Genomic DNA, 27,380 nt, shown 5'->3' with positions numbered 1-27,380 from the left:
AGGCAAACGGAGTCAGAGCCCTCAGACTTGCCCCACACACATGACGCCTCGACGCCTCCTCCACCTGTACCCACTCTGCACCAGTGCCGAACCTTCTCCACCTTTGTCGCCCAGTAATAATACAGCAAGTTCGAGATTGCAAGCCCCCCCATCCACCGCTTACTTCGTAAAAACACCCGCCCGAATCCATGCCGTCTTGCCAGCCCGTATGAAAGCTGAGCTCAACCTGTCTACCTTACAAAAACGCCTTTGGCAGGAATATCAGGAGGGACTGAAACACAAACAGAAATCTTGCAGGGCGTTCAACTTGACCGTCTGCACCCGCCAGCTAATGAAAATGGGAGGACATCTTTAGATCCCCTTTCACCTCCTCCACCAAACAAGCCAGATTCAATTTATACATCATGCCCCAATCATGAGCCACCTGAATACCCAAGTACCTGAATCTACTCCTAGCCAGCTTAAATGGTAGGGCACTGAAATCTCCCCAGGGCATTCACCGCAAACGCCTCACTTTTAGTCACATTCAATTTATAGCCCATAAAGCAACAACTCCTCCAATAAACCCATAATCCTATCCATGCAAACCAACGGATTCAAAATATATAAGCAACAAGCCATCCGCATATAACGAGACTCAGTGCTCCCTGCCTCCCCTCACAATACCTAACCACTCCCCTGATATCTGGAGCGCAATCGCCAAAGGCTTGATAGCCAATGCAAACAGAAATGGGGATTACAGGCACCGCTGCCTCATATCCCTGTATAGCCAGAAATCTCCTGAGCTGATCGAGTTTGTCCTAACACTAGCTGTGGGGGTCACATATAACAACCTTACCCATGAGTTAAACACAGGACCAAACTCGAACCGTCGCAAAATCTCAAACCAATACCTCCATTCTATCTGATCGAATGCCTTCTCCACGTCGATAGCCACAACAATCTCCGGCACCCTGCTCTTAGACGGGGTCATCACCACATTCAATAATACTCGACAGCTGCCTCCCCTTCACAAAACCTTTCTGGTCTTCCGACTCCATCTCCGACACATACCCCTCGAGCCGCCTTGCCACACCTTAAGCCACACCATCATTTTTTTAAATTTAGAGTACCCAATTCAGTTTTTCCAATTAAGGGGCAATTTAGCGTGGCCAATCCACCTAGCCTGCACATCTTTGGGTTGTGGGGGCCAAACCCACGCAAACACGGGGAGAATGTGCAAACTCCACACGGACAGTGACCCAGAGCGGGGTTGAACCTGGGACCTCGGTGAGGCAGCAGGGCTAATCCACTGCACCACCGTGCTGCCCCAAGCCTGCATCATCATATCTGTGTTGAATAGATGGGCCAATGCGACCCAAACTCCACCAGCTCTTATCCTTCATGGGGATTAACAAAATTGATTCCTGAGCCAGCATGGCCGGCAATGCCAAAGAGTCAGAAAGCATCTCCAGGATTTACAAACTTCTCCGTTTGTAAAAATCAACTGGGAAACCGTGAGGTACTGTTGCCTTCCCTGCCTGCATCAATTCAATTGCCTCCATCACCACTTGTAGCCTGAACGAAGCCTCTAATCCCAACCTCTTCTGCCTCTCAACCTCCAGGAACACCAGCCCATGAAAAAAAACCCAAATCATCATCATCCCCCCCCCCACCCCACCCACTCTGGCATCTTCGCGCAAGCACCCCCCCGCCCGCCCCCACTTGTACTATCTGCAATCCACCTCCAAAATAGCACCCCCCAATTGCTGCCTCTCCATCTTTTCCCTAAGCACCTTGTACACAATCACCCCCCACCCGCCCAAAGCCTCCCAAAACGTGCAAGGCGAGACCTCCCCATTCTGATTAAACTCTATATACTCCTTAATTACCGAAGCCATCTTTCCGCAAAACTTCTCATCCGCTAGTAGTGCCGAGTCCATCCTCCACCGGAGTCCCTGTGACTGGCCCACACCCAACCTCACATCCAACGGCGCGTGGTCCGAAGCCACAATCGCCCCACTATCCCTGGGAGAATAGAGTTACCCACCATGAAAAGTCTGTATATGAGTACACCTGATGCACGTGGGAGAAGTACGAAAACCCCTTTCCTCCCTGGTGCCGAAACCTCCAAGGATCCACACCCTCATTTGGGCCATAAACATCCCTAGTTCTTTTGCCTTTCCCGACCTAACCCGCGTCATGCTTGACGAATCTGTTGGAATTCTTTGAAGATGTAACCAGTACAGTTGACAAGGGGCAGCCAGTTGGTGTGGTTTATTTGGATTTTCAGAAGGCGTTTGACAAAGTCCCGCATAAGAGATTATTGTGCAAAATTAAAGCGCGTGGGATTGGGGGAAGTGTATTCAGGTGTCCTAGGGCTCGATCGGTCCAACTGAGGCTCCATCACGTAGTTAAAATCACCATCCATTATTAATTTATATGAGTCTAGATCCAGAATGTCTCCCACCACCCACTTCACAAATTCCCCGTCGTCCCAGTTGGCACATAAAAGCTTACTAGCACTACCGGGGACCCCTCCAACATCCACTAACTATTAAATACTGACTCCCCGGGTCCCAAAACTCCCCAGCCATCACAAATGTCACCCTCTTGCTTAAAAAAATAGTAACCTCTCTCGACTTGGAGTCAGATCCTTAATGGAATGTCTGACCCACCCACTCACTCCTTTTGCAACCTCACCTGGTCCTTAATCTGCAAGTGTGTCTCCTGAAGAAGCACCGCCTCTGCCTTCAAACTTTTCAAATACGCAAAACCCTAGAACACTTCACCGGCCCATTCAACCCCTGCACATTCCAAACCACTATCTTCATCGGTGGTTCTGACACCCCCCCCCCCCCCCCCCCCCCTTTCCCATTTAAATCCATCATCCTAATCCATCGACAAAACCATCTCTGCCCCATTTTCTTTTTCTGCCCGAACTCACCCAAAATAGTGGCTCACTCCCCTCTGTCCTGCCTTCGCCCAATAGACTAACCGCGCCACCAGCACCACCAACCTGCTACCCGTCACAGCCCCCACCTCCACATTGCTTCCATTCATCAGCATGCTTGCTAGCATGGCAACTTCCACTTGAAGATTGAAACAAAGGCCCTGCACATATTGCCCACACTGCCCCTTCCCCCACACTACCTAACAGCCACATCAGAAAACATTCCCCATCAACCTCTACGAACCATGCTCTTTAATAAAGCCATGTACCTCTTCAGGTGATGTAAAATAATGCTCCTTTTCCTTAAAAGTCACCAAACGTTTGGCTGGTTATAACACGCCAAACTGAATCTTATTTTGGAAGAGTACCGCCTTGGCCTGTTTAAAGCTAGCCCGCCTCTTCGCCAGGTCAGCACCAATGTCTTGGTATAATCATGATGTGGAGATGCCGGCGTTGGACTGGGGTGAGCACAGTAAGAAGTCTTACAACACCAGGTTAAAGTCCAACAGGTTTGTTTCAAACACTAGCTTTCGGAGCACTGCTCCCTCCTCAGGTGAATGTTTTCGATTCACCTGAGGAAGGAGCAGCGCTCCGAAAGCTAGTGTTTGAAACAAACCTGTTGGACTTTAACCTGGTGTTGTAAGACTCCTTACTTGGTATATTCAAATCCACTGGCCCTCCCAAGTACAATCTCTCGTCGTCCTTGCCCACCTAGAGATCTGTTCCTTTATCTGGAATCGGCGAATTCCCACTATCACCACCCTCGGTGACTCCCCTGCTCTCTGCCTCCGCCTTAACGATCGATGCGCCCGATCAACCTCTGGGACCTTTTCACGGACCCCTCATCCACCTGCTTCACCAACATCTTTCACACATAGGCCTTGGCACTCATTCCCTCCACCCCCTCCGAGGCTGTGACACTCGTTCCCTCCACCCCAGCTGGTAGGCTTACAATGCGCAGATTCTGCCAGCTGGACCGATTCTCCTGGTCGTCCATCCTTATTTTCAGCACCTTGCAAGTTGCACCCAGCATCACCACCTCCTCTGTCTGCAACTGCACAATTCAATCACTGTGGTCTGTGATGGACCTTTCCACCTCTCAGATCATCGCACCTTGCACTTTTTCACCTACTCCATAGCACTACGAAGAAGGTCAACCGCTCCCTCAATCGCCTCCAACCAGTCCTCCTGCATATCTAACCCCACCAATTGCTCCACTGGCAATAGGGTGGACGACGACGACGCCCCTGCCTCCGCCATGTCTTCTGCAACTGCGCCATGCAGACCCTCCACCTCCAACACTTATTTGACTTCTGTTGGGCGCAGTAACCCGCTGACCACCACCTCGGAGGAGAATTCATTCCCAACCACTTATTTCACAAATTTTCCAACCAAAGAGCCATTAATTGGGCAGAAAGGGCCAAAACTGAAACCTTCAAGCAAAAGCTACCCTGTGTGTGACCAATCGGCATATTTTATTTCTAACAACCACATTGCTTGGCATAAATAATTTGTATCATAAATAGCTTATGTCGGCACATAATTGGCCATATTCCAAATAGTATTTTAAGATGTCAAACCACAACTTTTTGCAATAATTGATTTGCTTAGCAAACCAGATTAGGTCATCGACATTTATTACTGATTCTTACTTAACCTGTTAAAATAGTATAAAATTCTTGATGAATGGGAATGTCTAGATTCACCAACAAAAGGCTGGTGCTGATGAGTTTTTGTGATTCAGCATGATTTCTGAAATCAAAGAAGTTGGATGGATGATTATTTGATAATAAACATGACCAAGGCTGGTTTTGTCTGAGTGTTAGAATCAATAGTGGCATTAAATCAAGATTCCTCACGGAGAGCGAGCTTCTCTTCCGTGTGGTGGAATCCAGTTACCTTCGAGTGGAGAGAGAGAGAGGACTCTCAGTGCGAAATTGTCCCCTCTCTGTGTGTAAAATCTCCGTTTGTGGAGAGACCGGGCACGGGTGAGTCAGTCTGTCTTGCGCTCTCTCTCTCTCTCTCTCTCTCTCTCTCTCTCTCTCTCGCTCTACAATTGGCCAAGCTAAATTGTCCCTTAGTATCCAAAAGGTTAGGTGGGGTTACGAGGACGGTGGCGGTGTGGGCTTAAGTGGAGTGCTCTTTCTAAGGGCTGGTGCAGACTCGATAGGCTGAATAGCCTCCTTCTGTACTGTAAATTCTATGATTCTGTGCAGCCAGGCAGTTTTCTGAGCTCTCATTCACACTGCTCATAACTGTTAAGTAATGTATGGAATTGGAACTCCAGGCTGCTCCCTGTTCTCCCTCTTACCAAACCTGGGGGATAATGCACTTGGCAAGCCCAGCTCTTCCTTGTGCTTCTAGCATGAACAGACCAGCTTCCCATCCATCTATAATGGGGTAGTGTACTGCTGTGAGCTCTTGCCAGCAATACAACAGAGGTACCAATTTAGATCATTGGTGGTACAAAGAGGAAGAGCAGGGCCTGTCCAGTGGACTTGAGTAGGTGCAGTCCAAAGTAAGCAAATGCCATAAAAAAAACAAAAGCTGAAAATACTCGGGTCTGGGAACATCTTCGGTGAGAAAAGAACAGGTATTTTCCACATTATACAAATAAAAATTGATTTATCAGCTACCAATAGCACAACGATCAAGAGGCTGAATTTAACCCCATCTGCCTGGCAGAAGCTTGGGTTTGACAATTGAAACCGCCCAAGATGTTTATCCACTCTGGGGCTACTAGAAAGAATGTGATCTTAAAAAAGCACTAATGAATCCTGAAATCCTATTTAATAAAGTGGAATTTAAATTATTCAGTAGCTTTGGAGTCATGGCTTTGGTTCTAGAGTTTTACTCCGTTTTTTCAGTTATATGTCTCGTTTGAGTTGTCAGCTTTTTTTAAAAGCTGTTCTTTTGCAGTTCTGTGTTCCGCAATATGAATTATGCAATAAGTGAGGTTTGGACATAGTAGATAGAGATAGTTCTATGCTACCTGCCATACTCTATCTCATCTAAGAATAATTGGTGCTGACAAATCAGTTCCTGTAATGAAAATGATTTCAGTTATCTGCTGACGAGGGAGGGAACTGAACCAGGTAACAGGGAAGAGGTCGGGGGTGGGAGCTGCCAAGAGGTGGACCAGGGGAGGACGGCACATGGGCAGGGGGTGGGCCCAAGAAGGGGTTTGGCTGATCGGCGTAGGGGGGGGGGGGGGGGGCGAGGGGCGAGGGTGCCCTCCAACCAGGCTGATCACCTGGTCGAGGGTTAAACGGCCGGTCAAGAGGGCACGTGTGTTTGCGCACTTACGCGCTCTGAAGGCAGATGTAATGAAATGAAAATCGCTTATTGTCACAAGTAGACTTCAAATGAAGTTACTGTGAAAAGCCCCTAGTCGCCACATTCCGGCGCCTGTTCGGGGAGGCTGGTAAGGGAATTGAACCGTGCTGCTGGCCTGCCTTGGTCTGCTTTCAAAGCCAGCGATTTAGCCCTGTGCTAAACAGCCCCTCATTCCCAAACAGCTCCTCGTAATGTTGCTGCAGGAGACACATTTGAAAGTGGCAGACCAGATTAGATTACGGAAGGGCTGGGTTAGCCAGGTCAGCACAAGCTGATTATGGGTGGGGACTTTAATACAGTCCTTGATCCCGACCTGGATCGGTCGTGCTCCAGAACGGGCAGGGTTCGGCAATGGCAAGGGAACTGAGGAGGTTCATGGAACAAATGGGGGGGGTTCACAAGGTTTATTCTCGTATTGACTTCTTTATTGTGAGTGGGACTTTTTGGAGGGGGTGAGGAATACAGAATACTCGGCGATCACTATTTCGGATCATGCTCCCCACATTGGGTCGACCTGCAGGTCTGCAAAGAAAGTTACCAGCGCCCACAATGGAGGTTAGAGATGGGATTGTTGGCAGATGAGGGTGTGTGAGAGAGCGAGGAAAAGCATGCAGAACTACCTGCAGGTCAACGATACAGGGGAAGTCTCAGCAGCGGTGCTCTGGGAGGTGCTGAAGGCGGTGGTGAGAGGGGAACTGATCTCAATCTGAGCCCGTAGGGACAGAACGGAATATGCGGAGTCCCCGAGGGCAGAGCTACTTAGGGAACGACGGAGACTGCAGGCGGAGCTGGGGGTGCTATCCACTGGGAAGGCCTTAGAGCAGCTCAGAAAAGCGTGGTGTATGAGTATGGGGAGAAAGCCAGCAGAATGCTTGCACAGCAACTTAGGAAGAGGGAGGCGGCCAGGGAAATAGGGACGGTAGTGGACGGGGCAAGGAACCGGGTTGGAGACCTGGCAGGATTGAACAGGGTATTCAGGGACTTTTACAGCAAGCTGTACACCTCGGAACCCCCCATGGGGCCGGAGGGTATGAGGCGCTTCTAAGATGGGCTGACCTTCCCAAAGGTGAGCAGGGGGATGGTAGAGGGGCTGGGGGCCCCGATTAGGGCTGAAGAAGTAATGGGGGGTCTGAAGGCCATGCAGTCGGGTAAAGCCCCGGGGCCGGACGGGTATCCAGTAGAGTTCTACAAAAAGTTCTCTGGGATAGTGGTGCCGGTGCTGGTTAGGGTTTTTAATGAGGCGAGGGACAATGGGGTGTTACCCCCGACGATGTTGCAAGCCACCATCTCGCTGATACTAAAACGGGATAAAGGTCCGGAAGCCTGTGGGTCCTATAGGCCAATCTCCTTGATTAATGTTGACGCTAAACTACTGGCCAAGATCCTGGCGTCCAGAATCGAAGACTGTGTACCGGACATGATTGTGTGAAGGACCAAACGGGGTTTGTAAAGGGCAGGCAGCTGGTAGCCAACCTAAGAAGGCTACTCAATGTGATTATGATGCCCCCGGAGAGCAAAGAGGTGGAGGTAGAGGTGGTAATGGATGCCGAAAAGGCTGGGTGGAGTGGGACTATTTATGGAAGGTGCTGGGACGGTTTGGGTTTGGGGAAGACTTTGTGGACTAGGTTAGACTGCTATATCAGGCCCCGGAGACTAGTGTAAGGACGAACAGGTCGACATCTGAGTATTTTCGACTATACAGTGGGACAAGACAAGTCAACGCTGTTTGCGTTGGCCATAGAACCGCTGGCAATTGCTCTGAGAGCAGCAAGGGGATGGGGGGGGGTTTAGAACACAAGGCCTCGCTCTACGCGGATGACCTGCTTTTGTACGTGTCGGATCCAGTGGCAGGGATGGACGGGATTATGGAAATCCTAGGGGAATTTGGCCGGTTTTCAGGGTACAAGTTGAACATAGCAAAGAGCGAGATGTGTGTAGTGCAGGCAAGGGGTCAGGAGAATAGGCTGAGGGAGCTACCGTTTAGGCTGGTTGGGGAATGTTTTAGGTATTTAGGGATACAAGTGGCGCGGGACTGGGGCACGATGCATAAGTTGAACTTGTTTAGGCTGGTGGAGCAAATGAGGAGCGAGTTTCAGAGATGGGATGCGCTCCCGCTGTCACTAGCGGGGAGAGTACAGACGGTGAAGATGACGATCCTCCCGAGATTCCTGTTTATTTTTCAGTGTCTCCCTATTTTCATTCCGCGGTCCTTCTTTAAAAAGATCAATAAAATCATCCTGGGATTTGTTTGGGCGGGGAAATCCCTGTGGGTAAAGAGGGGGATGCTGGAACGGAACCGTAACGAGGGGGGACTGGCGTTGCCGAACCTCAGCAACTACCACTGGGCGGCTGACATAGCCATGATAAGGAAATGGATAGTGGGTACGGGGTCGGTTTGGGAGCGGGTGGAGGCTGCTTCATGCAGGGGCACCAGCTTGCAACCCTGGTCACGGCTCCTCTGCCGCTCCCGCCGGCCAGGTACTCCACCAGCCCTATAGTGGTGGCGGCTCTGCGGATTTGGGGCCAATGGAGGAAGCATTCGGGGGAAGTGGGAGCGTAGGTCTGGCCCCCAATTTGCGACAACCACCGATTTGTCCCGGGGTAGATGGACGGCGGGTTTCGAGCGTGGCGGAGGGCGGGGGTGGGAAGGATGTACGACTTGTTCCTGGAAGGGAGCTTCGCGAGAATGAGGACGCTGGAGGAGAAGTTCGGGCTGGCAAGGGGAAATGACCTTCGGTACTTGCAGGTGCGGGATTTCGTACATAGACAGGTCTCGTCCTTTCCACGCCTTCCACCAAGGAGGACCCAGGACAGGGTAGTTTCCAGGGGAGAGGGGAGAGTCTCGGATATTTATAAGGAGCTTATGGGAGCGGAGGATTCGGGGACCGAGGAACTGAAACTCAAGTAGGAGGAGGAGCTTGGTGGGGAGTTGGAGGGAGGCGGATGGGCAGACGCTCTGAGGAGGGTAAATGCAACCGCAACATGTGCCAGGCTTGGCCTGATTCAGTTCAAGGTAGTTCACCGGGCCCATATGACGGTGGCCCAGATGAGTAAATTCTTTGGGCTGGAGGACAAGTATGCTAGATTTGCAGGAGGACCAGTGAACCATGTCCACATGTTCTGGGCGTGCCCACAACTCGGGGTACTGGCAGGGATTTGCGGACGTCATGTCTCGGGTATTGAAAACAAGGGTGGCGATGAGTCCAGAGGTAGCGATCTTTGGGGTGTCGGAGGACCCAGGAGTCCAGGAGGGGATAGAGGCCGACGCTGTGGCCTTTGCTTCCCTGGTAGCCCGGCGACAAATACTGTTGGCCTGGAGGGGCTCAAAGCCCCCAAAGACCGAAGTATGGCTGTCGGACATGGCAAGTTTTCTCGGCTTGGAAAAAAAATCAAGTTCGCCTTACGAGGATCACTATCGGGGTTCGCCCGGAGGTGGCAACCATTCATCGACTTCTTCGCGGGGAACTAATCGTCAGCGGAGGAGGTGGTGGTGGGGGGGGGGGTGGGGGGGGGGTAGAATAGTGTAGAGTTGGGGGGAAGAATAGGCGAGTCTATTTGCGAGAGAGGAACTGTTATTTGCACTATGTTTTTGGAATTGATATTTGCACACTAATGTATATTGTTACTGTTTACAATGCCAAAAATACCTCAATAAAATTGTTTGTTTAAAAAAAAAAGAAAATAATTTCGGTTCCCTACCTTAATGAGCACCAAAATTGTGAAGCAAAAAAATGAAGCACCGCTTGTGTCGCAAGCTTCCTTAGAACAGTAACTTGTGAAAATAGGCAATATTCACTTTACTGTGAAGTAGTCTACCAATGTTACAGCTCCCTAAAAAGTATACAAGTCCTTCTATGCCTTTTATGACCAACCTGTATGGTTGCAAGAAGATTTTTATTTATTTATTTTTTTTCAAAAAAATATACTTTATTCATAAAATTTATCATAAGCATTACAGAAACATTTCAAATTGTCTTGACTGTACATTTCCGGCAGAGTTACACATTGCCTTGACTTTCTGTCATTCAATTTTGATATCATACACATATCACTCTTTACATTACAATTCCTTCTTAAATATTTACATTGTCATGTTTGTTTTATACATTGGAGTGTTGGTGGCCCAGACGGTGGGGGGTTTACACTGTTACCCGCTCCTTGGTGTACATTTGCTGGAAAGACCTTACACAGTGGTCTTTCCCCATTGTACAGATGATTGCTGGAGAGCAGCAACTCTCTAATTGAGAGGTGAGTGCAGTTGCCAGAATGACCCATTTATAATTGTCTACATTTAAGTTTTCTGACCTTCTACATAATGGCTTTGATTATTTCCGGCAAGCCAGGAAATGCATAGATTATATTTTGAGCCAACAGCATTGATTCGTTTAGAGATCCTGATCTTTAAATGCACTTGAATATTGAATGCAGGATTTTAGTAGAAGGGGAGAGAATTTGGCTGGCAGGCTGTGTTTTGTTTCTTGTAGTTATATTTGTATTGTGTAATTGAAGGGAAATAACACTGGGGGTGCTGTATTGTTGAATTTCTGCCATTAAATGCTGCTGACTAAAATTAGCTTTCTATCTCAGCTTGCTGTCATACTGTTGCCTCCTCTGTTCCTTGCAACAATGCTAGGAGAGAACTAGAATTCATGTCAAAGGCTGAGTTTTCAAACATTCTTCAGTTGTACTTGACAATTGACTCTTTTTCACAATAGACACATTGAATTATTCAGTGTGTGATCACAGTGGCATGTGTTTCTGAATATCCCCCCCCCCCCACCGTTTCCCTGAACATCAGAGCTATTCAATTTCACCAAATACTATATTTTACAACCTATTAACTTGTGGTTGCCCTTTTAAATAATATCTTGATTTAAGAAAACAAATAATTAATATGCTACAATGGATAAATCCCTTTTTGTTTCTGTTTCTGCATTGCTCTTCGGAACTGTATTTTATGTTAATATCTTGCAGCAAAACCCAAGATTGAGCTTATTGGCATCTAGAAATTGATTCTTCCTGTAACATAACAGAGCCTTTTTCAGGAAGAAAATTGGGATACTGAAAAACGCCTTGATGATCCTTTGACTTATTAGGCACCAGGGGTGAAATTCTCCGGAAACGGCGTGATGTCCGCCGACTGGCGCCCAAAACGGCGCCAATCAGACGGGCATCGCGCCGCCCCAAAGGTGCGGAATGCTCCGCATCTTTGGGGGCCAAGCCCCAACATTGAGGGGCTAGGCCGACGCCGGAGGAATTTCCGCCCCGCCAGCTGGCGGAAACGGCCATTGCTGCTCCGCCAGCTGGCGCGGAAATGACATCTCCGGGCGGCGCATGCGCGGGAGCGTCAGCGACCGCTGACAGTTTCCCACGCATGCACAGTGGAGGGAGTCTCTTCCACCTCCGCCATGGTGGAGACCGTGGCGGAGGCGGAAGGGAAAGAGTGCCCCCATGGCACAGGCCCGCCCGCAGATCGGTGGGCCCCGATCGCGGGCCAGGCCACCGTGGGGGCACCCCCCGGGGTCAGATCACCCCGCGCCCCCCCCCCCCAGGACGCCGGAGCCCGCCCACGCCACCTTGTCCCGCTGGTAAGGTAGGTGATTTAATTTACGCCGGCGGGACAGGCAATTTATCGGCGGGACTTCGGCCCATCCGGGCCGGAGAATCGAGCGGGGGGCCCGTCAACCGGCGCGGCGCGATTCCCGCCCCCGCCGAATATCTGGTGCCGGAGACTTCGGCAACCGGCAGGGGCGGGATTCACGCCAGCCCCCGGCGATTCTCCGACCCGGCGAGGGGTCGGAGAATGTCGCCCCTGATGTATAACGCATCGTATTTAAAATTCAGTTGATGCACAGGAAGAGTGCAGCAGATGTTTGGAAACTGGTTGACCATTTTGTAGGCCTCCTTGAACCATTCTGATGGAAAGTCATTGACCCGAAACATTAACTTGGTCTTTCTTTCTCCATAGATGCTGCCTGACTTGCTAAATATGTTCAGTTTCAGTTTTCAATTTAAAAAAAAAAATTTTTTTTTTTTTAGACGATCCAATTATTTATTTTTTCCAATTAAGAGGCAATTTTGGCATGGCCAATCCACCTAGCCTGCACATCTTTTGGGTTGTGGGGTGAGACCCATGCAAACACAGAGAATGTGCAAATTCCACAAGGTCAGTGACCCAGGGCCAGGATTGAACCCAGGTCCTCGGTGCTGTGAGGCAGCAGTGCTAAGCATTGTGCCGCCCTCGGTTTTCATTTATGAAGGGAAAATAGTGTTGGATAAATTTGTGTTTTGTTTTGAAGATGGAACTAGAAAGTTAAGGGGGTGGGAGTGGTGGGCAGTGCATTTGAATTTTCAAAATGGAATTTTATAATAAGTCCCATAAGAGCTTGTTATACCAAATTAGGACTCCTGGGATTATTTAATGGACAGGAAAAAGTTGGACTAAACAGAACATTTTCGGGTTGGCAGGCTGCAATGAATGAGGTACAGCAAGGATCAGCTATTTAGAATCTACATTAATGACTTTGATAAGCGGACTGCGTGTAACTCATCTAAATTAGTTGCCGATATAATGATTTTAAAAATTATTTATTTATTTTTTAATTTTAGAGTGCCTAGTTATATTTTTTCCAATTAAGAGGCAATGTAGCATGGCCAATCCACCTGCACATCTGTGTGGGTTGTGGGGGTGTGACCCACGCAGACACGAGGAGAATGTGCAAACTCCGCACAGACGGTGACCTGGGGCAAGGATCAAACATGAGTCCTCAGCGCTGTAGGCAGCAGGGCTAACCACTGCACCACCGTTGCCACCCTTAGTTGACGATCCGATGTTAAGTGGGAAAGTAAAAGTAGGTGATGAGGCGGATACAAAGAGGCTCATTCTTTTCTAGCAGGGGTTGCAGCAAGGCCCAGCAGCATAAACTGGTTTGGGTGAAATGGCATGCAGAAAATTGTGGAATTCTTTACAACAGAAACCTGTAGAGGGTGAGATAGACAGATTTTTAATCAGTAGGGGGAAATTGAAGACTATTATCAGATCAGTCATGACCTCATTGAATGGCGGAGCAGACGCGATGGGCCAAATAATCTACTTTTGCTTCTACATCTTATGAGACTTCTTGGGATCCAGACTAAAATGTTAAGAATTCCAAGGGCCCCTCCCCATTGACTATATCATGTGCCATTACCTCTGTTCGGCTTGTTGTGCCGGTGGGAAAGGAAAGAAATGGTGATGGAGCAGACAGGACGTCGACTGAAAGATATGGGGTGGGATTCTCCAACCCCCTGCCGGGTTGGAGAATCGGCGGGGAGGGGGGGGGTGGCGGCGGCGGCGTGAATCCTGCCTCCGCCGGCCGATGAATTCTCCGGCACCGGAGATTAGGCGGGGGCGGGAATCGCGCCATGCCGGTCGGCGGGACCCCCGGCGAGGGCCGAAGTCCCGCTGCTGTAATGCCGGTCCTGCCGACGTTAATTAATCCACCTCCCTTACCGGCAGGACCAGACGGCGCGAGCGGGGTCCTGGGGGGGGCGTGGGGCGATCTGGGGTGGGGGGTGCCCCCATGGTGGCTTGGCCCGCGATCGGGGCCCACTGATCCGCGGTCGGGCCTGTGCCGTGGGGGCACTCTTTCCCCTCCGTGTCGGCCATAGCCTCCGCGATGGCCGACACGGAGGTGACCACCCCCCCCCCCCAAAGCGCATGCGCAGGAATGTCGTCAGCTTCTGCTGATGCTCCAGCGCATACGCGGACTTCCGCCGGTCGCTGGAGTCCCTTTGGCCCCGCCTGGCGTGGCGCCAAAGGCCTTCCACGCCAGCCGGCGGGACAGCAACCACTCCGGCGCGGGCCGAGCCCCTAAAGGTAAGGGCTTGGCCCCTAAAGGTGCGGAGAAATCTGCACCTTTGGGGCGGCCCAACGCCGGAGTGGTTCACACCACTCCATCCCGCCGGGGAGAATCCCGTCCATGATTCTGTTCGAAAGACTGTCAGGCTGTTGTTTAATTTGTCTATGGAAGTGTTTTCCCAATTTTGGCACAGCTCCCAGGTGTTACTAAGGATGACTTTGCAGGATTGATTTAAAAAAAATTTAAAGTACACAATTCATCATTTTTTGAATTAAGAAGCAATTTAAGCATGGTCAATCCACCTACCCTGCACATCTTTGGGTTATGGGGGTGAGACCCACACAGACAAGGGAAAAATGTGCAAACTCCACACTGTGCAGGATTAATTGTAATGCACGTTTGTCATGTTGAGGTCTTGGATTGATGCTGGATGATCTGGTCTTACTGTTTATTGAGGTCGTTTTGATACATCCTGAGTTACTTGTTCGGCCATTTATGAGGGCAGTTAAGAGTCATCCACATTGCTGTGGGTCGAGAGTCATTTTTAGGTCATAGTAGGTAAGAAAGGCAAATTTATTTCCTTTAAGGACGTTAATGAACCAAAATAGCTTTTTATTCAAGACTTTATTTGATTCACTGAATTTATATTTTCTATATGCCATGATGCAATCTTGCCTTTAGGCCATTAGACCAGTAACATAACCCCTTATTTTAAGTTCTGTTAGATCTTTTAGTATGTTAAAGGTGTTTTTTAATATATATATATATATATATATATATGCAAGGTTTTTGAACTCTGAACCACAATGAGTCTTTTTGGGAAAATGCTATTTTGCTTAGCAAGTGAATTGCATCAACCCTACATATCCCTTAATTCTTTCTCATTCCAGAAAAGCAGCTATTTAACAAACATTCTGATTTGATCCAGTGGTCCCATATTTATTACTTTATTCTTATCCACTTGAATTGCATTGGATCACATATTTGAAGATCCAATTTTTTTCTGAAAATTTTATTGTATTCTCCCTCCATTGTCTACCACATCCCCTTTTTTGGTATAACTAGCAAACATGGCAATTTGTTTCCAAACTCTGCTTGCAAAGCAAATACAACGACAAATGCTCCATGGAACTACCACAGAGCTGCTCTGCTTAATCCCTCTTTTCCTATCTGAGCAGTTTCCCTTTCCACTGACCTATTTTGTGTTCATTTTTAAAAAAAAAATGAATTTAGAGTAGCCAATACTTTTTTTTCCAATTAAGGGGACAATTTTGTGTGGCCAATCTACCTTCCCTGCTCATCTTTAGGTTGTGGGGGTGAGACCCACGCAGACATGGGGAAAAGGTGCAAACTCCACACGGACAGTGACCCGGGGCCAGAATCGTACTCGACGCCGTGAGGCAGCAGTGCTAAACACTGCGCCACCGTGCTGCCCGGTATTTTGTGTTCATAATCCTGTTTTACTTACCTGCATCATTCCTTCATCTTACATTCTATGAATCCTAACCTTTATTTTCATTATTTGTGAAGCTGCCTTCCCAAATTAAAACATTCCTTATTATTGAGAGTCTGTGCTATTTAATGGTCAGTACAAGTGCCCAGAATACTGCTTTTCATAGAAAAATTGGTACGTTTGTGATATTTTAATTCCAAAACTCTGGAATAAATCTGTCGATCCATTGTAGTAAAATTGGCTTTTTGTGCATCATTGGGTTTGATTTAATTTCTGTATATTTTCTTTTAATCTGAAATGATTTGTTTTGCTTGGCAGGCTATGTTTCATGTTGGGTGCTAGTCTTTTCCCTTTTAATTTTACACAGAAATGCACTGTTTGGAGAGTTGAGTTCCAAATGGGTAATGTAACATGATAGTTCTTTGGTTGCTGTTTGATATGAACAATGGAGGAGTGGAAAATAAAACATTTTTTGTTTTAAATGTACTTAGGCTCTCCTGCGCTGCCGAACAACATGATGTATTTTGGAAGTTCCCAGGATGACATTGATGAAGTAGAAGAGGATGATGAGTGTGAAGATGTCAAAACACTTCCAAACAATGCTTCATCTTCATGCCATTCAACACCTAGGAAAGGAAAACCACAGGGTAAACAAGTCCTCAATGGTCATGGTAAGTTCAATTTAAAACTATTGAAACTTAATAGTTGCAGGTCAGCTTTGATAGAAGGTTGACTGCCAATGAAATCTGCAGTTAATGGAATCAAGGGAACCTTTTAAAGGCATGTCCTTAAATTTAGACTTGTTTCCCAATGGGTGACTCTCCCACCTACCTGAAGAAGCTAATGTGCGTTAGTGTGAAATTATGTAATTACAAGCACCTGTTCATATTCATAGAGCCGGCAATATAGAGTGTATTTGTATTATCTAAATATCTGGCAGTGGATTGATAATTATCTTGAGGTAGATCATGCTTGTTCTTAACTTGCATATGGAGAGCCAGTCACAATGGGTACTGAATTAGGAATTAATATAGGTGTAGTTGTGAGTCAGCCATGTTAATTAAGTCATTGTTTTCAAATTGATTCCTGTTTCATTTTATTCTGTCCTGGATTACCCTCTCTTTTCCTTGGCCACCAACAAAAAAGTACCACTTTTCATCTTTCCAGGGCAAGGGGCAAGTGTTCCTGGGAATACTCTTTTCTAAAGAAAGGTTTATGACCATGGGATCCTCCATAGTCAATCTATCTTACATTACCCAGCAATGTATATGCGACACTTCTGCAAATAATTGTTTTTAGCCACGCAATTGCATTTTATTTAAACATGTTGCTTTAATGTATCAAGTTCTAATTTGTTCAGAAGATAGTCAAGATTTTCTGCCTAGATTATCTTTACTGCCTCAGCAAGGAAACTGCATAGTATTCCCTTTCTGTGTTTAATTAGTAACTGATCAAGGACAGAAATTCAATGTTTAAAGTAAGCGCTTTTTGAGTACAGTAGGTCATTGAATAATGTACTGGTTGGGATCTGGCCAAATAGTTTTTGCCAGTGAGTATTGCCATAGTGTGACTTGGCTGACAGCTAACTGTGTTGGGAGATTGCATTACTCTGTGTTGCAGCATAGGAAACTCTTCAAACACTATACCAATGAAGGATCATCCATCATCTTTATAAATGTATAAAGGTGTTGATGTTTAATACTTCTGTGTATGAAAATAAATTCTAAATGTTTTACAGTACTGTTTAAGGGAATAGTATAGTTAATGAAAGGTGACTCATGGATAGATCCTACTTTGATCTGTATTTGCTGAGTAGTAAACAGTTTTATCAGTCAGTCGAGAGCATTAGTGCTTTGTGTGGTTCAACCAGACCGGGCAGTGAATGGCTAAATTAGTTGCCCACCATATCCTTTCAAGCCTGCATCCCTTGAACTTAAGAGAGCAGAGATGAGGGCTGTACCAAACCAAGGTGAGAGCGTGTGATGGTTTCAATGCAATCTGAAGCATCAAAAATGGCTGTGAGGGTGTAGTTGAACAAATTAGTAGCTGCAGGAATGTTGTGTTGTATGGAAGGCCAAAGGCTAGACCGTAAGTGCACATTAAGTGAAGTGAGAGAGAGGTTTTCCAGGGGTGACTCTGGGAGAGAGTGATATAAGTAAGTGATCAGAGATGGCCCTATCTGTGATTGATACGATGGGAGTACTGAGCAGGTGAGATGGTTAGGTCAATGGTGTAGCTGTGAATATCAATTCGGGAGATTACATGGAGGAGTTATGCTAATGAAAGAAAACAGTGGAGGGTTTGAAAGTGATGAGGGGTATAATTATGTTGCAATGTCGCTGAACTGGAAACGTGATTTAGTGATGTCATGGAGGCCAAGGATAAGGTAGTTCAGCATTTAACAGGGTGTTGGGGTAGAGTTGGATTATCATGGTGATAGAATGGTGGGAGATTAGCAGGGAAATGGTGATATGGAGGGAAGCAAGAAAGTTGTTAGAGCATCTGGTAATAGACATTATACCGACAATATAATTAAACCTTCATCTCAGAAGGAACTGTTGTTTCCATTGCTGACATTTTCATTTTCGATGCTTAGTCCATGAAATCCAGAGCAAAATTGACAATTTAGAAGGATTGAGTGCTTCAACAAATAGGCATCAAATTTGGTTCTCTTTTAATCCAGTGCTGTGATAGAGAAGTCAAGATGCACTTAACTGTGTCTTCATGGAAGTTGATCATCATATCTGAGTGTGCTAGACGATGATCATCTCCAGCTAGAAAGAAACTAACTACCTCTGTTTGACATTAGATGGTATTATCATCTGGTTAGACCAGAGTGAATGAAGAATTATGGAATGTGATGGCTCTGCTGCCCCAAGAGTACCCAGCCGTTTCTGTATGCAATTTACTCACCTTGACCATGGCTGCAGTGTTCCGGAGGTGTTGCCAGTGGGTCAATGTACGGTCAAGAGTGACCCAAGATATTTTGGCATTAGGTTGTGGATGAGTGGTTGTTTTATGTCCACCGAGCTGGACATGAAATGTTTCTCTGGTCTAGTTGTTCAGGTGAAAGGCCAAAATGACAGTCTTGGCAGTATTTGGCTGAAGTCTTCATTTTCTGATTTAGGCTTCCAGAGAACATAGATTTTCAGCAGCAGAGTTCTGCTGCCCAACCCGGCTCAGAGAATTTCTACTCTGTGAGATTCTACCCTGGTGGCATCACAACCAATCACTGCATCAGCTGAAGCCGCTGAATGGATTGTTAACGTTAGCATCAGACTTTAAATGCTTCGGTAGCCATACGAATAACAAAAATGATCAGGTTCTCCACCATCAGCATCCTTGGGGGAGTCACCATGAACTAGAAATTCGACTGGAGCAGCCATCTAAATGCTATGGCTACAAGAGCAGTCAGGTGGGTATTCCAAGGCAAGTGATTTGCCTCCTGACTGCCCAAAATCATACTACCCACGACTTGTGAGACATGAGTCAGAAATATGGTGTAATGCTCTCCACTTGTCTTGATGTGTGTAGCAGCAGCAACAATTCTCTTAAACCTAACACAAAAAGGCCAAAACATTGGCACTTCATCTGCTAACCTAAACATCCATCCTCTCTATAACTATCATGTGTGACGATCCACAGAATGTACTTCACCTCCCACGCCCATTACCCTCATCCATCTAGAAGGAAAGGTAAAGTAGGCAAATCGTAATACCAAGACCACATAGTTTAGCTCCAATTCACACACCATCCCAACTTGGACATGCATTATTGTCACTGGCTCAAAATTCTAGAACTCCTTATCTCACCTTCACTACAGTTGTTTAAGTGGAGGGTCCACCATTATTTTCTCAAGGCCAATTAGGGATGGGAAATAAATGGCCTGCTTGCCAATCAAACCCATGTTCCAAGAACAGTTTATCCCCCAAACAAATTTTTGTTTGTGTAGCACGGTAGCACAAGTGGCTAGCACTGTGGTTTCACAGCGCCAGGGTCCCAGGTTCGATTCCCCGCTGGGTCACTGTCTGTGTGGAGTCTGCACGTTCTCCCAGTGTTTGCGTGGGTTTCCTGCGGGTGCTCCGGTTTCCTCCCACAGTCCAAAGACGTGCAAGTTAGATGGATTGGCCATGCTAAATTGCCTTTAGTGTCCAAAAAGGTTAGGGAGGGTTGTTGGATTGCGGGGACGGGGCGGAAGTGGAGGCTTGGGTGGGTCGGTGCAGACTCGATGGATCGAATGGCCTCCTTCTGCACTGTATGTTTTGTGTAATGAGCCTGTGTAAAAATTACAAGTAGATCAGCCATGTTCTTATTGAATGGCAGAGCAAGCTCCTCCTAATTTGTATGTTAATAAAAATGGCCATTTTGTTTTGCCTGATCAACTTCACATCTATTGATGGGAATTAGATTGATTTGGTTTTAAGTGATGAAACAATTCTCTTCCAGAAATGGCATCTAATACAAGATACTGCCATTGACAGTAACTGTAACAAGAACTAACCGTGTCCCTGTCTTGGGTGGCCACAGTCATAATTTGAGTTGTTACTCAAGTTCCACTTGTGGTGCAAGTGATTACATCTTCTCTGGCCCGTCCTCGAGCAGTACGCACTGGTATTGTTTTTCTGTCTGTGATCACATTTTTGTATTGTTCATTTTGAGCTTTAGTTTGATTTTATAAATGAAAAACAAATTTGTAATACATAGATTGTTGATTGATTAAAACCAAAGGCTTTAAAAGGAGAATTAGCTGATCATGTAATGTCTGTGGCATTTACTGCCTGAATATATTGTCCCAAAAGGAGGCTGACTTTCGAATGTAAACTCTTTACAGTACAGGTCAGACAGATGTTGAGAATCAGTAATTTCTAATAATTGCATCTGACTCTGTGGGTAACTGTCATGACAGCATGGTACCATTCCATCTGGCAGACTTTGGGTTTAGTTGCAAGTCTGTGTGCAGTCAACGGAACTTAACTGGAGACACAGAACAGACCGTCAGGAATCAGGTGACCATATAATTACCAACAACATGCATGTGGCCAACCTTTTGTCAACCCTCCCAATATAAAACTGCAGTTCATATACTAAGTAGGCAATGAAAAAAATTGTAACTCTGCATGGTACCATGTACATTGGAGAACTATCTCTCTGTTAAAATGTATTTTAGCTTCTGTTTCGCCTCTGCTAAGTTCTTCTGTTAGCTCTGCTGGGGTGGATAGGAAGCATGCAGCAGCCAGGCAATTCCGGGGTGTGGAAAGGAAAGTTGGGAGAATTTATAGGGAGGAGTATATGAAGTTTGATAAGGAGGCTTCATCACAGGCTGAATAGCAATTTCCACTTGTGCACTTCTCTATGGGCAGAAGGCAGGATATCCTTGAAGGGAGAAGTGGAGGACAGGACTCTTCAGTTGGCAGTGAAAAGAATCTGCTTGATTACCAAATACAGGTTTTACCAAATTCTTGAAAGTTGCTCCATCAGGAGCCCATGGCCACCTCTGCCTCTGGTTGGTGAGTTAGTAATGTGGCATCATCTATTTAAAAGTCAAACTGTGGATGGCCAGAGAGTTGGAAGAAACTTGAGAGTTGGAAATGGTTTACCACAGTTAGTCATAGATAAAGGTGCATATTTTGAAGGAAATTTGGAAAGATAGTTGAAGCAGTGGAAAATACAGGTCTGTGAGGAGAATTTTGAGCAGTGGAAGTTGGTTTGAATTGATGACCATATGGGCTTTCTTCTGGTTAGTTCTATTCATTTCTACGGCTGCCAAGACCAGGATTGTCAGTGGATATTTAAGCTGGAGATTCAGAATGACCCAGAAGAGACAAAAAGGAAGTAATATGTCCCTGAACAAAAACACTTCAGAATGTGGGGTCAATCATATACCATATGAGGGTGGCGCAGTGCTTACCACTGTAGGGCTTAAGTGGGTCAGTGCAGACTCGATGGGCCAAATGGCCTCCTTCTGCACTGTATGTTCTATGTTTATTCCAGTAGGTGCCTGCGTTGATAATGCACTAGAATAACTTGGTTAGCACCACCGTTAGTTCTGGAACACAAATCCTTTAGTACCACAGCCAGTAGTTGCTGTATCCAGTGCCGTCAGCTGTTTCTAGATGACACATGAAGTGGATCAAATTATAAATGAAAATTGGCATTTGTGTTTCTTGGGACCTCCAGAAGAGGCCAAGATGTATCATTGCTTCTGCACTTCTGGCTGAAGGTAGTTGAAAATATTTCAGCCTTGTCGCTTGCATGAGTATGTTGGACTCTACCATCATTGACGACAGAGATGATTGTGGCGCCTCTTGCTCTTGTTAATTGTTTAATTATTCATAACCATTTTATGACTGGATGTGACAGGATTCCAGAGGCTTGATCTGATCTGTTGGTTGTGGGATCATTTGGTTCTATATATAGCATGCTGCTTCCTCTTGACGAGTATGCACATGTTATAGCTTCACCAGGTTGGCATCTCATTTTTAGCTAAATCTATTATGTGGTTCTTTATCTAATTCCATTTGAAAATCCATATACACAACAGCTGCACAGCTCTTCATCAAACCTCTGTTACCTTATCAAAGAACTCAATTCAAGTTAGTTAAAGACCATGGGGTGATGGGGAGGAGGTGGTCACCAAAAGGGCAACTTGACAAAAAAGCTTTCATGTCACCACCTCTCAGAACACTGTAACATCAGACGATTGCAAAATCCAGCTATTAAATTATCCTTTGGCTCTCTCCTAACATTAAATGTTGGCCAGCATTTTTTATGTCTTTAGATGCTGGTTTGAAAGAGGTATCTATTAACAAAACAACAAACACCCTTAGTTTCTCTGTTCACGTACAATCGTATTCTGTCCATTCTATAGGAGTGTATATGCAGTTAAATTTAATTTTACCCTGAAGCAGCATTAGAGTTCACCTATTCCAAAGTGATTGAGAGCGAGGAGAAAGAAATTCAATAGATGAAGGAACAGAAAGAACCATGTTGGGAGAAATAATAGAGGGGTGTGTTTTGAGATGGTGTTGAAGGTGGAATAGGTAAGAACAAATCCAACCGTTCACTGAGGATTGGAAAGATGGAAAGGGCTTAAGGCAACAAACCGTTCCAGAGAATAGGGACTGAGGTGACTGAAGACTGTTGCCTGTGGTTGGGCACAGGGGAAAGGCAATGTATAAAAGGCCAGATATTGAAGGATTTAAGAGGATGTGCATCTTGAAGTTTGTATTTTGTTTCTGACTTTCGAGCCAACAGATGTGTGTGAAGTACCATCTGGTAAGATCTAGGGTGAGATCTTCCAGCGATGGCGCAACCCAACCACAGGTTTCCTGGCGGCGTGGGGTGGATTCAATGGGAAATCCATTGACAGCGGTGGGACCAGAAGATCCCGCCACTAGTCAGTGGCGGGAGCCTCCCGAGAATCTTGCCCCTAGTTTTAAGGGAGGGGATTCCTACGGCACACATTAAAATTTGTAAACCATGTGCACCAGGTTGAAATGGGACCGAAATTCTAAAAGGAAAGTATACAAAGAAGATTCTTGTATTTTTCATATTTGCTTGGATAGATTTAGGGCAGCACGGTAGCATTGTGGCTAGCACAATTGCTTCACAGCTCCAGGGTCCCAGGTTCGATTCTCGGCTTGGGTCACTGTCTGTGCGGAGTCTGCACATTCTCCCCGTGTGTGCGTGGGTTTCCTCCGGGTGCTCCGGTTTCCTCCCACAATCCAAAGATGTGCAGGTTAGGTGGATTGGCCATGATAAATTGCCCTTAGTATCCAAAATTGCCCTTAGTATTGGGTGGGGTTAATGGGTTACGGGGGTAGGGTGGAGGCGTGGGCTTGGGTCGGGTGCTCTTTCCAAGAGCCGGTGCAGACTCGATGGGCCGAATGGCCTCCTTCTGCACTGTAGATTCTATGATTAATTCTCCTTTCTTAACTAGGCTATTCTCTGGCAAAGCAGTGCTTGATACACGCTCCCCAGACATTTCTTAAGACGTCATCACTGGTTTATAAATTGTGTATGGAGTGCTTATAACCCGAGTTTCAGATGGGTTTTTCCCTTCACTTTTTTCACATTTACTTTTCCTCCCCTCCCCCCAGTTTTGAATGGTTCGGGTAAGCTGTTGAGAGAGAAAGAATCTGTCCAGAAACACAAAGGAAAAGAGGCCACACCAGGGAAGGAGAAGAACAGTGACCAAAAGGTTGAGTGCAAGAAAGAGCCGTGTTCAACGGGCACTGCTGCTAATTCTTCTTCACAAATGGGCAGCTCAACAAAAGGGTCTGCTGCTAACGGCTCAGCTGTTATGAAACCATCTCAGGAGCACCGAACACCACAGGTACAAAATACTATCCAGCATATTTAACTGAAACGTTCGCTCCTTACTGCAGAAGGGCTGTTTATTTTCAAACACTTGAACTGGACAGCCATTTTTATTGATCAAAAAATGCTAACTTATTTATTTGCATTAATGTCAATTTCAAGTTTCTATATTTTGGGAAGAATTAGCTGTGATTTCCAGGAACTTTGCTCAATTGCTCTGCAAATTGAATGGTTGTTTAAGCATGGATGGTTATTACAGCATCATTCCTAAAGGAGCAGCAAAAGTTACAAAAAACAGGTTCCCATAGCAATATAACTGATATATCTCACCTTTTTCAGGAAAATGCCTGCTGTAAATGATGGGGAATGTGTTTAAATCTATCCTTTTAAGAAGCCTGAGATGGGCAGCACGGTGGCGCAGTGGTTAGCACTGGCACTGCGGCGCTGAGGACCCAGGTTCGAACCCCGGACCGGTCACTGTCCGTGTGGAGTTTGCACATTCTCCCCCTGTTTGCATGGGTTTCACCCCCACAACCCAAAAAATGTGCAGAGTAGGTGGATTGGCCACGCTAAATTGCCCCTTAATTGGGAAAGAAGAAAATAAATAAATAATTGGGTACTCTAAATTTATATTTTTTTAAAAAAGAAGCCCGAAACTAAAATTTGAATGTACTTGATGTAACTTCAAATTTATAACAATGCATTTGAGATAAATATCCGATAAGAGTTCACAGATGGGCCAGTTTCACTGCTGGTGATCTTGCAGTGATTGTTCTTGGCTCTGCAATTTGGCATAGATATTCTTTAACATGGATTGAAAGCAGCTGTCTCTTCCAGTGTTCAGGAAGAAACTGTGCTGGATGTCTTTTTGGGCATTTTATCTACTGGTCAGCTTCAGCGAGGGAACAGTGTGTTCTTTGAAGGGATAAGTGAGACAGATTTGACTCTTATTTTCTTGCCCCCTGATGGGAAAATTGTTGAGTTCGTCTAAGCATTCTTCTAAGCATGTCACCTGATGACAACAAAATTGAGACTGGAAAGGTTGCTAGGTCAGTGCTCTGAAATCATGACCAATGGCCAACCTTTCCTCTGGACAATCTCCCCACGCTGTGAACTTTTTTCTGTGCTAATAAATGTACAGATACAGTATCTCAAATCTGGTATTCTGAAATAAGCAGTCTTGCATGAACTTTGATTATTATTAAATGAGTAAAATAACCTGCCAGCTTGTTGGGCTAGGTGCTGCATTGGTGCACAGGCACACTGACTGGCTTATCTGCCTCACGAACATGTCTTGTCCTTACTCCATGTGGATAAGCGACCTTGACCTGACCCACCCCAAACCGTCTGACTTGAAAAAAGGCAAGATGTGAAATCCATTTTGAGACACCGTACATGTACTACTTTTGCTAAATAACAAATATGTACCTGACAGCATGTTATTTCCTTTGCCCCTGAAGCTTGCTTCTCCATAAGGTTCTACATTGGTTATTGCTAACTTAAAGTTTGATTGGATCTCAATTGTACACCTTGGAGGTTTTGTCACATAGGCTGGGTTCCAGTTTTAAAATTTATAGACGTCTCTGTCTCAATATTAACTTTCCTTACTGTTCTTTTTGCATCCGCAAATGCAGTGAAAATTGGGCCATTGGTGTTTGGGAAATTGGTATGGTGGGTTCCAGCATCCACTGATAAACCTGCAATTTTTTTAAAACCTGAATATTCTTGATTGCTGTAGGCAGGTTAATTTTTCTCCATGAAATAGCACCATGTTCCACATTTTCTGGGTTCACGGTTTAACTAGCCATGAAGATCTGTGTGTACTCGATGTTAAATATATTTACTTTCTACAATGTGTTCTCAAGTTTGTGAATAGCTAATTGTTTGATTATGTCTGTGGTTATTTCTTAAACTAAACATGCTACCCTAGCATGGATACTTCAGTCAGTGATTTAATTTTTGAGCAGCATGTGGACCGTTGTCATTGGTCCATAAGTACTGTGCTCATCTACCAAATGGAAGTGAGACGCTACTTCTAGAGCCAGTTTTGTAACCACATTTAATCCATAATCACAGTAAGTGTCACTGCTAAATGCTTAACTTGGTGTCTGCTAAATTAGTACAGGACTGATCAAAGCCCATTGATGTACGAGCATTCCTTTCATTTTAGAAAATGTACCTGTACCAACTATTGCCATTGTTGTATGCAGTGCAGCATCTCCAGTTGTGTACCTGCGAGCAACAAATTACATCATAAGTTCCTATATTGAAAGCTTTGTAAAATAATGGGGAGATGTCTGTTTGTTTCAATATTTTCCACTCTGCTGCCAGCCACAAACAAGTTCAGTTGCAATAACAAGCAAACAAATGCTCTGAATACACAGCAGCCAGCATCTTAATAAGCAACTGATGAGTAAATGTTTTGGAAACACCTTGATTCTGGCAGTATTTAAATTCATGACTTTGACAACACTTTTTATCAAGCATGCATTCTCAGTAGTAATAGATGTTTTATTTTTTTTAAATAAATTTAGAGTAGCCAATTATTTGTCTTTTCCAATTAAGGAATAATTTAGCGTGGCCAATCCACCTAACCAGCACATCTTTGGGTTGTGGGGGTGAAACCCACGCAGACAAGGGGAGAATGTGCAAACTCCACACGGACGGTGACCCAGGGCCGGGATTCGAACCCGGGTCCTCAGCGCCGCAGTCCCAGTGCTAACCACATGCCGCCCCTATAATAGATGTTTTATGATGATTGGGGCAAAGCAGTTTGTTCCAGGTATTGACTGATAGAAAGTTGGCATCAAATTACAGTCAGTTTGACTGTATTTAATACTTCCAGTCGACATTACTAACATGGTATATTTGGTTGATGCAGTGTTTTGTGCAACTGAAGTCACATATGTTCTGATGAGGGAAGAATGGTGCAAACCTTGGTAAAAGCATTCTTGACTGTCAGTTGGAGATGAACACTCCTTTTCCTCCTCCTTCTCTTCCCTTCCTTCTCCTCCTCGTCATTTCTTCCCCACCCCCCTCCTCAAAATTCTTTCGGTTCCTAGAATTTTAAACATATGGAAGAAACAATTGTCCCCAACTAGACAGTGGAAAATTGAAGGCAGAATATTGCAATTTGATATCCCATTCTCTGCTGTTTTATAAAAAAATAAAAAAAATTTTATTAAAGGTTTTCATAAAATATCAATAACAAAATGAGAAAGAAAAAAGAACCCAACAGGGTTAAGTACAAAACACAATCTAAAAAAGCAACCCCCCAAAGCCCCCCCCCCCGTACATAAATAATAAATTAACATTAACACCCCGACTTAACACAAGTATATGCACCCCCTCAGACCCTCCAGTGTAAATAACATAAACAAAAATAAAGTAAACCCCCCCCGAGCTGCTGCTGCCATTGACCAATGTCTATCGTTCTGCCAGAAAGTCTAAGAACGGTTGCCACTGCCTAAAGAACCCTTGTACCGACCCTCTCAAGGCG

The 27,380-nt window shown here is 45.7% G+C and overlaps 1 protein-coding gene across 9 annotated transcripts in view; it reads left to right on the top strand.

Moving 5' to 3' along the window:
• jarid2b (jumonji and AT-rich interaction domain containing 2b) overlaps positions 1–27,380 on the top strand; it is a 594,617-nt gene that overhangs the window by 438,702 nt on the left and 128,535 nt on the right. For all 9 annotated transcript variants that reach the window (XR_011947850.1, XM_072509615.1, XM_072509616.1 and 6 more), the window contains 2 exons: positions 16,054–16,233; positions 23,662–23,897. Coding sequence is in view for 8 of the 9 variants with exons in the window: in XM_072509615.1 (XP_072365716.1) it covers positions 16,054–16,233; positions 23,662–23,897 (416 nt within the window). In the remaining variant the exon portion in view is untranslated. The remainder of the gene's footprint in view (positions 1–16,053; positions 16,234–23,661; positions 23,898–27,380) is intronic.

This window comes from Scyliorhinus torazame, chromosome 6 (assembly GCF_047496885.1).
Source record: "Scyliorhinus torazame isolate Kashiwa2021f chromosome 6, sScyTor2.1, whole genome shotgun sequence".
Classification (NCBI taxonomy): Eukaryota; Metazoa; Chordata; class Chondrichthyes; order Carcharhiniformes; family Scyliorhinidae; genus Scyliorhinus; species Scyliorhinus torazame.
The sequence above is the reverse complement of the archived record's forward strand: the minus strand, read 5'-3'. Positions and strand labels throughout refer to the sequence as shown.